Source organism: Lissotriton helveticus, chromosome 2_2 (assembly GCF_964261635.1).
Source record: "Lissotriton helveticus chromosome 2_2, aLisHel1.1, whole genome shotgun sequence".
Classification (NCBI taxonomy): domain Eukaryota; kingdom Metazoa; phylum Chordata; class Amphibia; order Caudata; family Salamandridae; genus Lissotriton; species Lissotriton helveticus.
The window spans coordinates 25,375,413-25,392,499 of NC_136060.1; the positions used below are offsets into that span (position 1 = coordinate 25,375,413).

Below are 17,087 nucleotides of genomic sequence, written 5' to 3' on the forward strand. Positions count from 1 at the left end.
CCCTAAGGTTAGGGTGGGCCTTAGCGCGCCCATTACCGCCGTGGTATAGTCCACTTTGGTCCTGGCGAATGCCAGGTAAATTTACACCGTAAATGGCAGAAACATGTTGACCTGATCTCACTTAAAAGGAAGTAGCCAAACAATCTATTTGGCCCCTTTCCGACACATTGTTTTTAACATGTTTAATTGGTCACCCAATTAAATTCTTTTTGCGACACAATTCAGACATTTTTAACCTAAATAACACTACCACTAATTCACTTGTCACTTCACAAAAAACCTACTCCGCAGTAAATCTGGCGTTGTAGCACACTGGGGAGGCATTCGGTTTCTCCCGGTGGGGCCCAATGATGAAGCATGTCACCAACCAGGTTGGTGAGTGAGGGCCTTCTATATAAACCTAGTAGGATTTGTATTCTTTTGTCCATGCTTTCTTGGTTTTGATTACAGATTATTCATCAAAACAGAAATTTCAATTTCGTGTTTTTTTACTTTAGCATTTGTCAGTCTGAGTTAATCAAATCACACTTATAAAACTAGAAAATAGTTTTTGGTAACATAATCCAAGTCAGGGTGATGTACAGATGCTTCTAGCCCTACTAACACCTTGTCTACTGAGAAACAATTATAAAATCCCTTTCTTAATCATCATACCATTCAATACTTTTAAAAGTAAACAAATTTGAAAGTGTATACATAGTCAAATCACTCTTAGGCATTACAGGACATGGCAATGCTAAAAACCTTTTTTACTTTGTGCCATTTACTATTAAGCAAACGGATAACACTCAGAGTACTAAATGCTTGAATGCCCTAGTCAGTTACGTTTAGAAAGACTGCTATAGTAACTGTGACAGGCATTTCTATGGTGGTCATGGACACAATAATGAACCTATACTTGGCAACAGCTTAAAGAACCCCTTTCTTCTGAATACAAGCAACTTTACTTATATGCATTGTGATTTCTTTTTAAATACAATCTTTCGCTCACTGCAAGTACAACTGACACCATTTTTTAATTGCCACTCTAAAGTCTCCAAACTTAAGTCAGGGACACAATGATTGCTAAAACACAAGTTAATCAAATCTATTTGAATTCTATATTAGTTAAATGCATATGCATGCATGCACCCAAACGTATTGAATTATCATCAAATATAGACTAAAACATTCACATGGCAGAAGAATAGTTATTTATTAAAATATCACAGACAAAAATAGCACATTAAGGCAGTTTATCCTCAACTACTGTTTTTTCTTTACAGTAAGTTTTTCTTCACACCCTCACAAATACGTTTCGATGTGGTCAGAAGTGAACTTTTTTCCCCTTATACTAATTTATTGTGAAGACAGTTTGAATAGAGGTAAATGGACATCAATAACATAGCATTTAATTACATTTGTATCAAAGCCAAATTATTAAACGAGTTTTGAAAAAAAACATAGCTGACAATCTGGCTTCTACTGCACACAACAGGTGGCTGCAATTGTGCTGTAGATGAAGACATTCACATATGGTGGCACTGCCATAAAGCAGCTTTCTAGCTGCAGAAACTATTAGGACGAAGAAATAAATATTCACCAATGCCCAAAAAAGCACTGAACAAAACGCCAGAATTAAATTAGATCAGATCAGATCAGTATTAGCTGGAATCACTTACCAGAATATGCAAATAATCACACTATGCCACAAGGACTAGTCTAGGACCATGGCATGATCCTGGATTGGAGGATTTAAAAAAATGTGCATCCTTATGTATGTCATATTCATACTTATTTTTTCAAGTATTTATGACATATGAAATATGTTCAGTTAATTTTCTAACATCTTATCTTTTAGTAGTGTGATACAGTGAGCACTAGGAAATAAGGTTGCAGCGACAAATCCAGGAGAACGGTGTTAAATAACATCACTGTACTAAGATATTTTCTTTTTATTGCACCTGTTCTTTTTATTGCACCACTTAGTGACCAAATTAACTGCAAAAATATGCACCTATTTTCCTGCTTCCATTTAATAAAGCGACATAAGACAGGACTACTGCAACACCTTCCAATTCCTTCTTCAATATCTCGGCCACAAACGCAGAAGGAGTTCCATGGACCAATTTGTATATCCTTAATCTTCATTATCCCATATAACTTTAAGGCAACAGTTTAGTTTCAGGTTTGAAAGAGTTGACAAGAGGCAAACAAATAAAAATCTATGCTTTAATATTTAGGAGCCTTATAAAATGGTCAGTCATTTTCTGTATAAAATTACTTTCCACTTTCTTAATAAATAACTATAATAAAAGAAAAAAACTGCCAGTCCATGACGGAGCACATCTGTATAAATTGGGGATTATTTGTTTCAAAGTCCATTATTCATCATCTTTTGAACCAGTTTTGGCCAACTATAAATAAAGAAGAATGACAGTTAGAAACAGTTTATATATTAGCTTTAAATATTTACAAAGGATTTAGCTTGTACATTTAAATACTTCACTGTACACTCCCAAGTCTCCAAACTTCAAAAATATGTGAAGGGTGAATAAAAAAAATATACAGTAAATTAGGAGGGGTTCTCTGGCACGAATCCGTACTACTGCCTCAAAAGAAAAATGCACGGATACATTCATACATTTCCTTTTGCAGATCTTCACAACTTCACTGACATAACAGGTAAACATGTGGTACAACATTTGGTGTGCAACGATTTTATGGATTTAAAATTTAGCTACAAAGTATTAAAAAGAGACATGTAATATAGCAGAAATTGCAACACACTTAGAAAATAAAGAGAGAGGCAAAGGTGTATTCAATCAAAGCCTCCGGGAGCTTAGATGGCAGTTTGCACACCATTCCTCTTCTTTAGTTGCTGACTCAACAGTATAGATAGTCTATCCAAAAGAAATTCCTCATTTGTAAAGAAACTACACTTTATAGGACAAAATGGCGTTGAAACAAATGAATTTTATTAATATACTCCAGCACAATACCCACCACATCGTTCGAATCTATCAGGATCTAAGATTGTGGTCGCTATTGGCCCATTGTTCTGTGCCTGACGGTTCACATTGCAATCACACTTTTTCCTCTTAAGTGTTAGTTTCTACAAAACAGGATCAGTGTGTTATGCTACCTGCAAGATCTGAAGTGCAAGAGATCAGAATATGCGATGTAATTTAATATATCTTGTACTTTTGTCCACTTCGTTCAATACCGATGCAATAGTGCCGGGTATTTTCTCCGGAACAGTCACAGACTGCTGTACAGTTCTATGGATAGTGACATTAGTTTACAAGTGGTGTCAGAGGGCCTTTGGAACTGCTCATTGTGGAAAAGGATTCCTATTTAGGTCATGATTCTTCAATGGGTAGTGTGACCGAGCTAGGAGTTGGTATTGGTTAGGAACTTACATACTATTTGATGAGCAACTTTAACAGGTCACTATCCAGAGGTAGATTTCTGAAGAAATTGTAAAAAAAACATTTACAAAAACGGAATGTAGAATGGTAAAATGAAGAAAAAAAACAAAATAGTTGATGTTCCTAAAAAATTCTGCAGTCTAGATACACCCCTCAAATATATTTAGAAAACTTACACATTAAAGCAACACTTTTAAATTAATCTGCGAGTCCTGGACAGCGTATGATATTTGGGTTTCAGTCTTTTACTATGGCAGAGTTTCTCCATGAGATCAGATGGCACACAGACCTAGTTACAGCAACAACAGTTTTTAAAGTGACTCTACCAACATAGGGACTACAGGTGCTGAAAATAATTTTGTGTATACCAAAGGTACTTCAAGAACAAGGTCTTTCAGGAGTACCAAACTCGAGGGTTCCACACCTTGCAGGTGGCAAAGGTTTCATCTGTCAATCACAATAAAATACAATATATGCTAATGCTTTGCAAGTTATTCCGACACTTGATCCCTGTACATGCATTACAGTTAACTGCGAAAACCTAGCAAGAATGTCGGCATACCACATTATTTCATATGCAAAAAACTTTGATTAAAGCCCAACAAAATTATCAACTTGAAAGGGTACAGTAAAATGTTTTATGTACTCACATGCTGATTTAGCAATCAATTTAAGAGCAGCAAAGTTGGGATATGGAAGGGAAAAGAAAAAACAAAGTTACAAAATAGTTTGTAGTAGACTGCATAGAATAAATGGTTGTGTCTATTTAAATATCATTACACTTCTACAAATGACAATACCTTAACGACATCTACCCAGTTCCATCCTCGTGGTAACTCCCCTTTGTGATCTGCAAATTAAAAACACAGATCTGATTGAAACATAAGATTTTTTTCATCGTGATATATATTGCAGGACTAGTTATAAATTCATAACCAAAGAATTTTTAGCACCGTCAGCTAATTGGGGGCTCTAGCTCACGGAATGTATGAAGACAACGATCTTATACCGAAAACAAACCTAGAATGTGCAGATGCAATACCCTAACATTTAGATGTAACATGGAATTTATGCTTTTAAACAATGATGACCCAGGTAGGAGGTCAATATTTAACAGGATCATGATTATAGTGTATGTAACTTTAGCTCCCTCAGACAAAAAGAAAAACAGGAAATGCATCCCCTTCTCTGTGTGATCAATAATATATTTTAACAGACTTAGCAACCATATCAGGGGGCTGTACCCATGTTACTTTAGAAGCTCTTCTATACGAAAAACGCACACAATCACACAATGGCTCTAGAAAGTTTACAAAAAGATGCAACTGAAGCCAGGCTTTTGCAAACATGCTGTTTTTGGGTGTTTCCTATGCTGCACACTAAAGCCCTGCCCACTCACATCCAAGCTAATCTAGTCGGCATAAAAAAGATAACAGAATGGGACTATGGCACTGGTAAGCTGTAGTGCGCGGAGGGGGGCCTGAGCGGGGTTTTCCAGGATGGCTTCATGTAACAAGTGGACACAATGCTCCAGTAAGGCCCATTCATTTCACACCCATATCTCCTGGGAGTTGTTACTTTGCTTTACATTAATTCAGCCAATGGGACTCATGCACAACATAGCACTAATGATGAGGAACAACGTTTACCAGTTGATTTGGGGGATCTAATATCTCTGGAAGAGGGGAGGAGAGACAGAGTGGAAGCATGCCAGATATATGTGCTTGGCGGGAAGATATGCAAATAAAGCCTGTCCATGTTAAGAGCCCTGAACCCAGCACACTTCATTGATTACTGTTGTAGCAAAACCAACCTGTCTTATCTGCTAACTTCCGTTTCTGAGATTTTGACAACTGCTCCTTTTTATCCTTTTTCTTGTTCGATGAAACAGAGTTTACAAAAGAATCCTCATTTCCAATTGAAGTCTAAAGTAGAAGGTATACATAAAAACATTTACGGAAAACAAGTTTTGATAACTAGAGAAATACAACATTGAAATGATGCCCCTGACCTGTGTAGGAGCTAGTATATCAGATAAGAGATCCAATGGTCTACACAGCAAGTCAGAATAAATGGAAAATAAACTTTGAAAAGGACAATCTTCTCTGTGGTAGTCTTAGCTAAGGCAAAGTTAATATGGTATCAAAGCTAAAGTGGACAACTTTTTCTCCAACTACTGCAAACACTGCAGCAAAGTGCTTTGGTTAGGAAACGTCACAAATCATTAATTTGTATCATATTTCATAGACTTCGTTAACAGAACAAAGAATAAAAGATATACTCGCCCCAGCATTGACATAAGGTTGGTGATCTTCCATAAACTGTTCTTTGTTATCCTTGGCATATTCAAACAGTGTGTATGTCATGGATGTCCCTAGATTAGCTTCAACTTGTTCCAGTAATTTATCTAATATGCTTTGTTTAACAGCTGGTGATCTGCAAGGAATGCAAAACAGAATGCTTCATTCACGGAGACCATATCAACCAAAGTTTACTAAGAGGTCTGCAGGAAGGAAGAGAGATAACTTACATACTATTATTAAAGAAAGCGTTCATAGATAGGTTGGGTGCAGTTTCCGGGTACGTTTCAGGCCAGGATATGTCCACAAGGAAGGCTTTAGGATCGCCATCACCACCTACCTAAATGAAAACATAAAATAAGATGGGATAAAAGGACAAAAAAAAAAAAAGAATATTTTATTTAGAAGGAATTCATACCGATGATGAAGACTAGCAAAACTAACCAAATGCTTGACAGAAATAGATCTACAGAAATGCACTCATGCAAAAGATTCGTAAATCACACATGTAAGCTGTCTGGTAACTTTCATGAACATCACACATCACTTGCACAGTTAAGAATTGTCATTTAAATTGAGAACTCAAAAGCAAGCTTTGTTGTTAGGCACTGCCAGGGTCGCAGTATTTCACATAGCATGCTTTTCTTGGGTTTCAAGTAACAGCAGAGTTATATGGTAACTGGCATATGTTTGTGTAAATATGAAACGGAAAGGTTTGCTATACAACAGGGGTGTTGGGGCAGAGCCCCCCGCAGCTCCTTCGGCGTCTCTGAATTTAAGTAAACTGAATCAGTTTACTTAAGTTCAAAGACGCAGAGGGAGAACTGACAATCATGTCAGTCAGCATGATGTCGGACCGCCCACCCCCTTCATCTGAAGGGGGTGGGCGGTCTGGCGTCTTGTTGACTGACATGATTGTCAGAGTCAGACCAGGGGGCAGGCAACAGCACAAGTGCGCCTGAGTGGGGAAGGTCAGCGAATGTTTGCGCCGTGCCCAGTCATGCGCACTAGAGTCTGCACTGGCTGGCGCATGCCCATTAGGAGAGAAAGGGTTGAGCAAAGGCTCAAACCTCGCTCTCCTAATGGGCAGGCGGGCGTGTAGTAACCATGCCCTAAGCCAATCCTGGTGCTGCTGGCAGCGCCAGGATTGGCTGAGAGGGGTTGCCAGTCCACTCCAGTGCCGTTCATGAAGGCGCCAAGGGGAGCAGAGGTGGCGCGGACCGGCTGTGAGGTAAGTTTTCTGTTTTATATAGTTTAATTCCCCTGCACCCCCCTCTAACTAATTTGTAGTTTGTGCAGTGTAAATAAGCTTCATCGTCTGGATCAGTGAGCCACTGGTTCTGTGCACTGACTGACTGAGGTTTGCACTTTGTCCTTACTGTAGCGATTCCTCATCCTGGGGCCGGTTGCTCGACCCCAGTCTGGCAGTGCGAGGAGTGGTGCTAACAGGGGGAACAATTGAGTCGGGCCAGGTGGCCCTTGGCCCCGTTGGGCACACAGGCTCCCGCCGGTGTTTGCTTTCCTCGCAGGCGCACACACTTACAGTAACCCCGGCTCTAACCCGGCCCTCTGCTGAGTAACTAGTCTTGGCAGCTGCTACGGGGCATGAGTTACTGATTCCTCTCCTCACACTCGAGCAGGCACACAACAGTTCATTCAATGGCCCGCTATGCTTCTTTGTCCACCTTTCGACCCCTGGACATGCTGTCCAGTCCAGGACAGCTGTTTGGCTTCACCCAGTTCAGAGTTACCGCAGGGGTGGTCGTGTAGCATGGTTCAGACATATGATGGCGTCGGGTTAGCTGCGGTAAGTGCGGGCCATATACTGTTCCTCTATAACACCATGGATCCGATCCAGTGGCTGCCCGGGCGAGGGGTTTTGGGTTGTCATGCGTGCCTTGGCCCGGACTGTGACGCGCCAGGGTATATATCGTTCAGGTCGATCTCACTTGAGCAATACCACGAGCTATTAAATAATTTTGTTTACGCAAAAGCAACGTAGGCCTCGGTCATTGCTTATTTGCTTTTGAATTATTGCCCGCTTGACACGCTGTTCAGAGCACGGACCCCGATTTAAAGCTTGCATTTCCTTCCGGCCTGGGAGGGGAACATTAGGCCTGCTGCGGCCAAGGGTCGGTGTTCCGTCGTTTTCTCTCCACGTCTGTTGGAGCTCCCCCCTCAATGACGGATTCAGTATCTAATAGACAGGGCCGGACTGACAATGCCGGGCACCGGGCAATCCCCCAGTCGGCTGCCAGGGGTGGGGGCTGGTTTTTTGGCTGGGGCCGGTTTTCTTGCTGGGGGCCGATTTTTGGTGCGGCCGCCGCCGCAGCGTTCACTAAGAATAGTCAGTCACTACTCTGCGTCTTTCCTCGCTCCATGTGGGGGTAAATAAAGCACAACTATCGCGGAGTGAGTTCTCGTGCAAAAATACATAAATAATGGAACTGTGCTGCGCGCCGTTCAATAGGGGGAGGGTCTCTACTGCCGCGCTGGTGGTGACATGCGCATAGTAGCTCGGTAATAAAACGTGCGCGTGCGTGACCCGGTCGAGAGGAGCATTCCAAACTGTCTAAGACAAGTCTTTTTATAAGTCGCAGAGAGGCGCACCCCATAATTCAATTATTTATAGCCCCTGCCTGATAGTCCCCCCTGTTGTCGCCCGCCGGTCGGACTGCAATTTCAATCCTGCAGGGCCCGAGGAGGAAGTCGGAGAGAGGAGTGAGCGAGCCGTGGTGAACTTGAAGGTGGCCGACCGGGGCACTGCAGTTCTGCAGTTTTACAGAAGCCTTGATCCGGAGTTCCAGGGTTGCCGTGCTGTGTCACCATCGACAGAGTGGTGAGCGTGAGCGGCCTTGGTGGCAGGATGGCAGCGGGCAGCATGGGCAGCAACACTGACCTGCTCCGTAATTTCGCTGTGGTGCTGCCGTGTGTGACAGTAGTACTTTGAACTACTATCTCTCGACTCTCGCCAGAAGACAAAGCACTGATTCTGAGAACTGCTGACACGACTTCCCCTGCACAGCATACTATGGAGTGGCTTGACTCCACAAGTGATTGTAATCTTTTTTTTGTGGCCTGACAGAGCCCATATAAACGCACCGATGCGGTCTTAAAAGTTAGGAGGAGAGCGAGTGATGGATATTGCTGGTGAATTCAATTTGAGGCTCCAGGGTGAGTATGAGGGGTCATTTACATCTGCGATTTTAAAATAACTGCTCAGACATTGGCACAGGTCATTCTCTACTAGCATTGAAGCAACGTCATGCTCGGAGGCGAAACCATTGCACAAGAGGGGGGTCTCGTTTTTTTCTATGGTATTCAGTGACTTAAAAGTCCACTATCACTGTGACAAGCAATACAAATGCCAAGGGTGTGCGGGATGCAAGGGAGGAAGTTCAAAAAGTGTGAAACGGAAATTGTGATACAATTAAATAGAGGCTCCATTTAGTATAGTGAAGTACACGTCTTGAAAGAGCCAGATCACGTGACTCACCCGATTCAGACTGCTTTAGTTCAGGCGTTCTATACGGATAACAGGGCTATCTGGTCCTCTGGCGCTCTCAGATGGGTCAGTTTGAAAGAGCCAGTGAATGGGCCTTTTTTTGCCCTGTGGGCCGTGACAGGACAAACAAAACATACACGGCCCACACACGGACCCTTTCAAGGCAGTGGCAGAGTGCCAGACAAGCTGGTTCAAACACCATAAGCTTCACACTAATTTTTAGGAATAGATTTTATTCACATTTTCTCTCTGATGGGTACATTCTTTGTCACGTGTATTTATTTTCTTATTAATAAAAGTGTTGACACCTGTGTGAGTACGAATGCTTTCGAGCAGATTAGTAAATTCGTATAATTAATAAAACATCAGGAGGACACCTCCACTATCCTACTCTGTCTTTAATTCTTTTATCGTGCCTTCTACTTATACTTCTTTTCCTCCTTCTTTCAGTTCTTTACAGCCTTCTCCTGCTTTTTTGCCTTCAGTAACATGGGCCACCTGGCATTTAAAAGGCACTCCATTTTGCAAAACTGTTTTGTTGTAAAACTACCAGAGATGCTGGCTGAGGTGACCTCTTGTAATACACAAGGATGTGTTTGGTAATTATGTTGGGGTACATTCAAGACCCATTCTGTTCTTTATTTGGGGGTGTTCTGTTTGCGGATGGATTTCATTACTGTACCATATATCATGTGACTGGGACTCAGTGGAGAGGGGTGGGAGTTAACTGTCTTTGCTTGAATGAATAGTGTTACTGTCGTTATAGAAATTAATAAGAACAGAGGGGCATATTATCAAGGACAGGCGATACATTATTGCCGCTTTTATCGGCAGGAAACTGCCGATAAAGCGGCGATAATGGCCTTGAACACATCTAACATGGGCGTCGATTGGAATTCATAGAGCATATTATCAAGGCCATTATCACCGCTTTATCGGCAGTTTCCTGCCGATAAAAGCGGCGATAATGTATCGCCTGTCCTTGATAATATGCCCCAGAATTTTTTTAAAATAACAAGCAAAAACACATGGCAACAGAAATAACGAATGAGTGGCCGTACTATGAATTTAAGCCTGTTACTGAGAAAAAACGATGTACGAGTACACAGAAATAGGTAAGCAAAGTTAAAAATACAAAGCTACACCTCTGTGCTCATAACTTGAATTGTATTCAATTTAAACCCCCAAAAAGACAAAACAACCAAAATGTGGTACCAGCAGGGCTTTAAGTGGGCCAGGCCAGCAGTTTTTTAAAGGGGGCCTCGAAACGGGTCTCTGTCGGGCTCTGTTTTGTGCCCTGGCACAGGCGCTCAGTTTTTTTCTGGACTGCTGTGACATCAGGCACATGGATGTGTGCGGCTCACACTGCTCACTTCTCACTAGTGTGCGCTGCTCACACTGCTCACTTCTCACTAGTGGTGAAGTTACGGCATGAGGTCAGGCCAGGTGAGCATTGTAGGGGAAGGGAAATCCTTTAGAGTCACTTTCTCTCTGGATTTCTCTTCTCTCTCTTTGAAACTCGGGAGCAGCAACATCGTGGTGGTGTCATCAGGGTTTTAAGTGGAAGCTTTTTCAATTTTATATACAAGAAGCCATAGTTGCTGCTTTTTTATCTTATGCAACTAACAACCATTGACAAAGGCAATAGTTCTGTCTTCTTGTAGGTATGATGTTATTTGTTGTATCATATCTGGATGCAGTGACAGAAAGAACAGCAAAATACAAGTCAGGCGGCACACAATGCTAAGCACAGATTTTTAGCTTATGTGTTAAGCCACGCCCTTAAGTACATTAGCCACGCCCCTTTGAGCGACCCCCCCTGTTATTTCATCCCACTTAAAGCTCTGGTGGACCCGATACCTCGCACCAGACTGGAGCCCAATTTGCGGCGGAGAGGAACAGCGGCATTTTACCAGAGATGCTCCGCAGTGGAGCGGACACCTTAAAGTTGCTCCCTCTTCACCGCTGACAATTGCTGGCAGGAGTGAGGACTGCGGATTGCGGCCTGTGCAACCTGCTGTTATCTGGCTGTTGCTGTTTGACCACCCTGCACACCATTTGAGGGAATGGTGTTGTGTGGGATCTGCGGATGCTCTGCAGCGCAGTGACCTGCTCGTGCCCCTCGAGGACCTGTGGCCCGGCGGGGCAGCCACCTGTACTTGTGCTGCCACGTGGCCTGGCCTGGTGATTGCTGCTCAGCCACGCCACAGGCTAGGCTACCTATGAACTTGTTTATACCAAAGGGAGAGCAAGGGTATTTTGTAGGTACCTACTCCTTTGCTTTGGTGAAAGTATTGGGGTAAGGCACAGCCAGCGACCCAGCAGCACGTTTCCTTCATCCTGTCTGACAAGAAGGGCAGATAAGTGTGTGATTCTGCACGTGTTCCACTTTCTCTTAAGTCAGTGGGTCACCATTGTATGTGTATAATGGCCCAATGTTAACTCCCTAGACTTCTTTGCCGCTATATGTTAAACCATAGTCTCCTCTGTGGTCACTCGACAGTGTTATAGGTGAGTGACTTATATGTTATTTTAGATCTCTATCCTGACAGATCATGGTCCAACTGGAGCACACACCCAGCGCCGCAGTGCAACTGCACTCCCTCCGAACTGACCATGACTTAGTCGACATCTGGCCAATTAGGCATCCCAAAGTGTCAGAGAGGGCACCTGCGTGACATCTTCTCATGAAGCATGGTCATGAATAGACTACTGGCTTACTACTAGGGATGTCTGCATGCGCACTACAAATGTCGAGCACTTAGTCCAAAGGCTGTCGGTTCACACGCCGATTATCTTAACTCTGCCTGCAGTTTGCACACCTGATCACAGCTTCATTTAGTAGAGACTTCCCGAAAATGCACCTCGATATCCCCTTTTTAATACCGAGCTACGCAGCGCCAGTACTGATTTCTTCACACATAATGGCAACACTGTGGAGTGCTCTGTGAAGCCTTTAAGGTGTACATACCATGGAAATTTCACACATAAGCAGTCTGAAAACTTGGCAGCTATGTACATACCGCTTACTGGCTACCAGATTTCCCATTTGGATAAAAGTTAAACTTCGCCCAGTCTTGTTCACCTTGGATTGTGACTTGATTTTGCTCGCGAAAAAGTGTCACTCATTGTCGTTGAAATGTCACTCATAATTACACTGAAATTCTGAACATGTCACACATAGCAATTTTAAACCTTGGCAGCTATGCAGGGAGTCACTGAAGTCATTTGCATTTGCAATCAGATTCATCAAGGCATTGGCACTGTGGGCAGGGGCGAGCTGGGATTAAACAAAAGGTATAGGCCCCCCGCAGCGCTGTCCCCGATGACTCAGACAAGGCCCTCTAAATGAGATAAAATATGCTTCTTGTGCCTGTACAAAGTCGGCCGGTGCATCGGAGCTACACGTGAAAGTGCTGCATATTAACTGAACCAACATTCTGTGCTGTGTGGTATTTTGGGGCATCCTGTGAAGCTGACAAGCAGGAGCAGCAGAGGCACAGGGATGAAATAGCAAACTAGGCGGCTGCATCGCATGTTATTTGACTTTCTAATAATGTATGACAACGTCATATATATTCGTTATTACAGTGATGAGGATGATTTGAGGAAACAGCCCTAGGGTTAACAGGCACAGCATGTCAGTAAGAAAAGACAGGGATAGGACGTTATCTATTTTAACATCAAGTACATGTTTTAAAAAGAATGATTTAACTATATAAGAACAAAATACTAATTCCTTGGCCTATCCCTTTTTGTTTAATCCCCGGCCCGGTTCTGCGCATGCAGTGCACAGCGCACTTCTAGCACCCTGGCCTCCTGAGTGTGGATCAGGGCTGGAATGGCAATGGCACTGGCAGCCCTTTGGTTCCTCCTGCCACGGCCCATTGGCTGCCACCCCAGCACTGACCTCAAACAAGATCTCAGGTCAGATTCTGTATAAATGGGTTTTCTTTTCGTCAGGTGTTGTTCGTGTGTGTGTGTCCATCTCTGGGCATGGCCAGGCCGCCTGCAATGTTCCGAGCCATCAGGCAGGATATGTGTGCTGCTCCCTTTGATGGCGCTGTGCTGCTGGACTCTTGGGGGCTGCAACTTGGGCGAAGGTTGGGGTCAGCAAGTCTGCTTAAAATTTTTCAGCACAAGCCCCAACTTGGGGCTTGTGCTGAAAAATATATTTTTAGCAGAAAACAGGGCTTTCTAGTGTTTTTTTATTGTATTTATTTTTTTACACGAGTGAGTCCTTTTGTTTTCCACTGGCCACTGGTGTTGTTGCCACTTGCACTTGCCACTTAGGCTAATGTGTACATTTCTAGGAGCCCTCTGTGCGTTCCCTTGACGCTGGCTCAGTTGGTTCGTGACCTCTTTATTTTTTTTTTTAATTGTCCGGATTTCAGTCGGGATTTCACGAGAAAGGAGTTTGTGCTGTTAAAATGTGCAGACTTGTGTGTTCAGCGGATGGTTCACTTCTAAAGATGCAATCGGGCCACAGTGACGGTATGGTAGCTGCAGTTCCCAATGTGCAATCTGACAGAAGTTTTAGAAAGAGACTTGCTGTTTCATAATACCCAATTTATGTGTATTCTATGATGTTTCGTTTTTAATGTCCAAGGAACAGATTATCCAGCTGAATAGCATTCGTGTTTTTTGGCCTCAGAAAGCTGAAAAGGGTGGTTCTGCCTTGCATTGATTCCAATATTTAACGAATTAGCTGCACAGAGTTCTCTACAGAAGGCGCAGTGTTAGGCAAATTACATCACCAATCCTCTGATGAAATCACAGAGTTGATCTCTGATCCCAGCCCAAGCCCTTCAACAGCCTCCTAGTCCTACTTGCTCCTAAGGGCCCAGGGGCAGCAAGGGCAAGATGTGGAAGCTAGAACTGCTACCTCACATGGTGTGAGTGTGTGTCGCACTATTGGCTCCCTTCGCATGATCACCTGGGGAAGAGCTGTTATCATAGTGCTTGACAAGGTGAGCTGGAAACCCTTGCACAGAGCAGCCTTCCAGCTTGTGTGTGGAGGCTTTGCATTGCTGACGTCCATAAAGTGGGTTACAAGCAGCCTCCCTAGGAAATTAGTGGTAGCCTCTGAAGCTTCTGCTAGAGTTTTAGAGGAGAGAGAGGTGTGGCTCTCAGGCTACTCGCTAGCCATACCTCTCCTTGTTTATGCCCCCTCCTCCTCCTCTCTTATAGTCAAAAGTTTTAAAAGTCATCAGGTATGGGGCACTTCACACACTAATAGGCCCTTTAAAACCCTCCTTAGTTTCTATTTCTGCTCCTGCCTTCTTCATTACACCTGGTGCAGGGGTAGAAACCAACAAGGGCAGTGCCACACCATGAGTACCCAAGGGCAAGCCAGGGGTGGGAGCTGCTACTCCTAGCCAGTGGGCACCCCTAACTGAGTTTCATTCTTACCAGCCAGAGTCTCTGAGATAAGGTACTTATATTAATTCACCTAAAAATGTATGGTGGAGATCAGTATTTGCTATATAACAAGCAATGCCACAATTCAAAAGATTGTGTTTTGTGCTAAAATACCAAACTTATAACAGCAAATCTGCCAGTGGCTGCCATGCAGCAAATGAACTAGAGTACTGAATAGTGTTTAATTACCACCACTAAATTTAAGATTTAATAATACTGTGCTTTCAAAGTTAATTGGCATACATTGTAATTAAGTGACTTGAGCCTTAAGCATATATTCTGAATGTAAATTTCATCAAGTTACTTGGTTGGCTCATCTGACAAAAATGCAATTAAGGAGGTGAAAGGAGATGTATTATAAACAATAGTTAAGGCTCTCTGTTAAAATAAAGGCAGGAAGGCGTGGAATTACAAGTGAACATTGTCAGAGCCTTTCTCGCACAGCCTTTGGGTACTAAGGCATTGTACCACACAGAGCATAGAAGAAAAACAATTGGGAGCCAGACGAGGAACAAATTGTGCTGCAGTGACAAGGCACTGTGACTTAAGAATAATGGGTGGTTCTGGAGTACAATGGCACATGGATATGAGTTTTAAAACATGGCATATGGTTTAATAGACTTAATATTCAAACTGAGAATGTTGCCAATGTTGTACATATTCTTTCCAGCTGCCAATTTGAAGTTGTATGGAGAAGGAAGCTTTACATTACCATCAAAAACACTACATCTATTATTACAAAGGGGAGTAGGTCAGGTTTCTGTATGGTTCAAGTAAGAGGGTAGAACTGATTATATGCTCAAGGTATGTTGGGTGCTTTGTTTCTACCCTGACTACTGTATTAACGATGTATAATGATCTAACAAGGGTAGCACGAGTAATTTGCATTAGATTTAACACATAGATCCATAAATATCTGCTTTAGAAGGGAGTAGTTCGTCTGTGCACCAAAATCTATATGTTGGACTCGGGCTGCCACTTTCTGGTAAAAAAACCCCATAAATTAAGACACACTGTCCTATTTTCTTTGTGGATTGAAAAACAATGTAAGTAATTAATCCCATGATTGAACTTGGAAAGGACACTAACTGATGATAAATGCCTGCATTCTAAACTGCATCCTTTTCTTCAGGCACCCAAGGAGATATAGAAGGAAGCTAACTCAGAAAAATTTCCAGCGCCATTAGCACATGTAAAATGTTTTTTAGATACATATTGTTCATACTGAATGCTGAGACCTAGTTAGATAAGTCCTCATCGGCCTCGGATTCCTCCAAATTAAAATCCAGTTTGATCTGCTTTATTACATCAAAAAATGACATTTTTGTTGGTTCTTAGGGCTCAGTGCACTTTACCACCACTTACCAGTGCTAAAGTGCTTGCGCTCTTTCCTTTCAAACATTGTAAAATTGGCTTACACCGAATTGGCAAGTTCAACCCCCCCAAACTCCCCCTAGTAGTGGTTGCTCACTCTGCTTGCTCGCTACACACCATATGGGGGCTGGTCTCACTTTTACTTTGTTCTCTCTGATTCACTACTTGTATCTATTTTTGGTGCTCTCTGAAATAATGTCTATGGGTACATATAACTGGGAGGGTAACCTGATGTTCTTTAAGGTCATCATCTACTATTTACTGTGCTTTGAAAGTTGATACAATTCGAATAAGTAATGAAAAATGTGCTGTAAAATTCACTATTTTTGTCTGTTTTCCAAAAATTTTTGGGGTGGAGAACCCCCCCAAACCCCCCTAGTAACGTTCGGGCTCGCTCGCTGCGCTAGCTCGCAACGTGCCGGACGGGGGCTGGTCTGGCAAAATTTGCCAGGGCTGCTTTCAATTCCCAGTCCGGCCCTGCTAATAGAAGAGATTTGTGGGGAGTCCTGTGGGACAGGAATGCCATTCTGAAGCGGTGTTCTGTATATCTGTGCTTAACAATCATTTGACGTGAGGATGAATACATTTCAGCAGTGCTTATGTGCGCATAAGTTTAAGTTTAAAATATTTATTGAGCGCAACATACAACTGGGCGGTTTCTTGGCGCTAAAGTAGAAGGCAACCAACTGAGCGAGAACAGTAACTAAGACGGCAACAGGAAAATAGGGAATATACTAGAGAAGAGCCTGAGGAAATAAAAAGGTCTTCAGAGCTTTGCGGAAGACGGAGTAATCAGTGAGGGACCTAAGATAAAAAGGGAGAGAGTTCCAGAATATGGGGGCAAGAATGGAAAATTTTGAGCCACCCTGTTTTTTTTTTCCGGTACCGGGGCACAGCTAGAAGGAGTTGTGCCGAAGAGCGGAGGTCTCTGCCAGGGACGTAAGCCTTGATGGCTGAAGATATAAATAGGGGGGCCAGGCCAGTCCTGGCCTGAAACACCATGCAGCCCAGTTTAAACAGGGCGCGTTCCCGCACCGGGAGCCAGTGAAGAGTTTTCAGGAGGGGGGAGGTGTGGTG

The 17,087-nt window shown here is 43.0% G+C and overlaps 1 protein-coding gene across 1 annotated transcript in view; it reads right to left on the reverse strand.

Moving 5' to 3' along the window:
- Positions 1 to 1,176: 1,176 nt before the first annotated feature.
- The window catches only part of RWDD4 (RWD domain containing 4), a 99,045-nt gene continuing 83,134 nt past the window's right edge, over positions 1,177 to 17,087 (reverse strand). The window contains exons 3-7 of the mRNA XM_078677999.1: positions 5,941 to 6,050; positions 5,696 to 5,846; positions 5,224 to 5,335; positions 4,211 to 4,260; positions 1,177 to 2,396 (exon numbers count right to left, since the gene is read on the reverse strand). Coding sequence (XP_078534125.1) covers positions 2,364 to 2,396; positions 4,211 to 4,260; positions 5,224 to 5,335; positions 5,696 to 5,846; positions 5,941 to 6,050 — 456 coding nt within the window. The 3' untranslated portion in view covers positions 1,177 to 2,363. The remainder of the gene's footprint in view (positions 2,397 to 4,210; positions 4,261 to 5,223; positions 5,336 to 5,695; positions 5,847 to 5,940; positions 6,051 to 17,087) is intronic.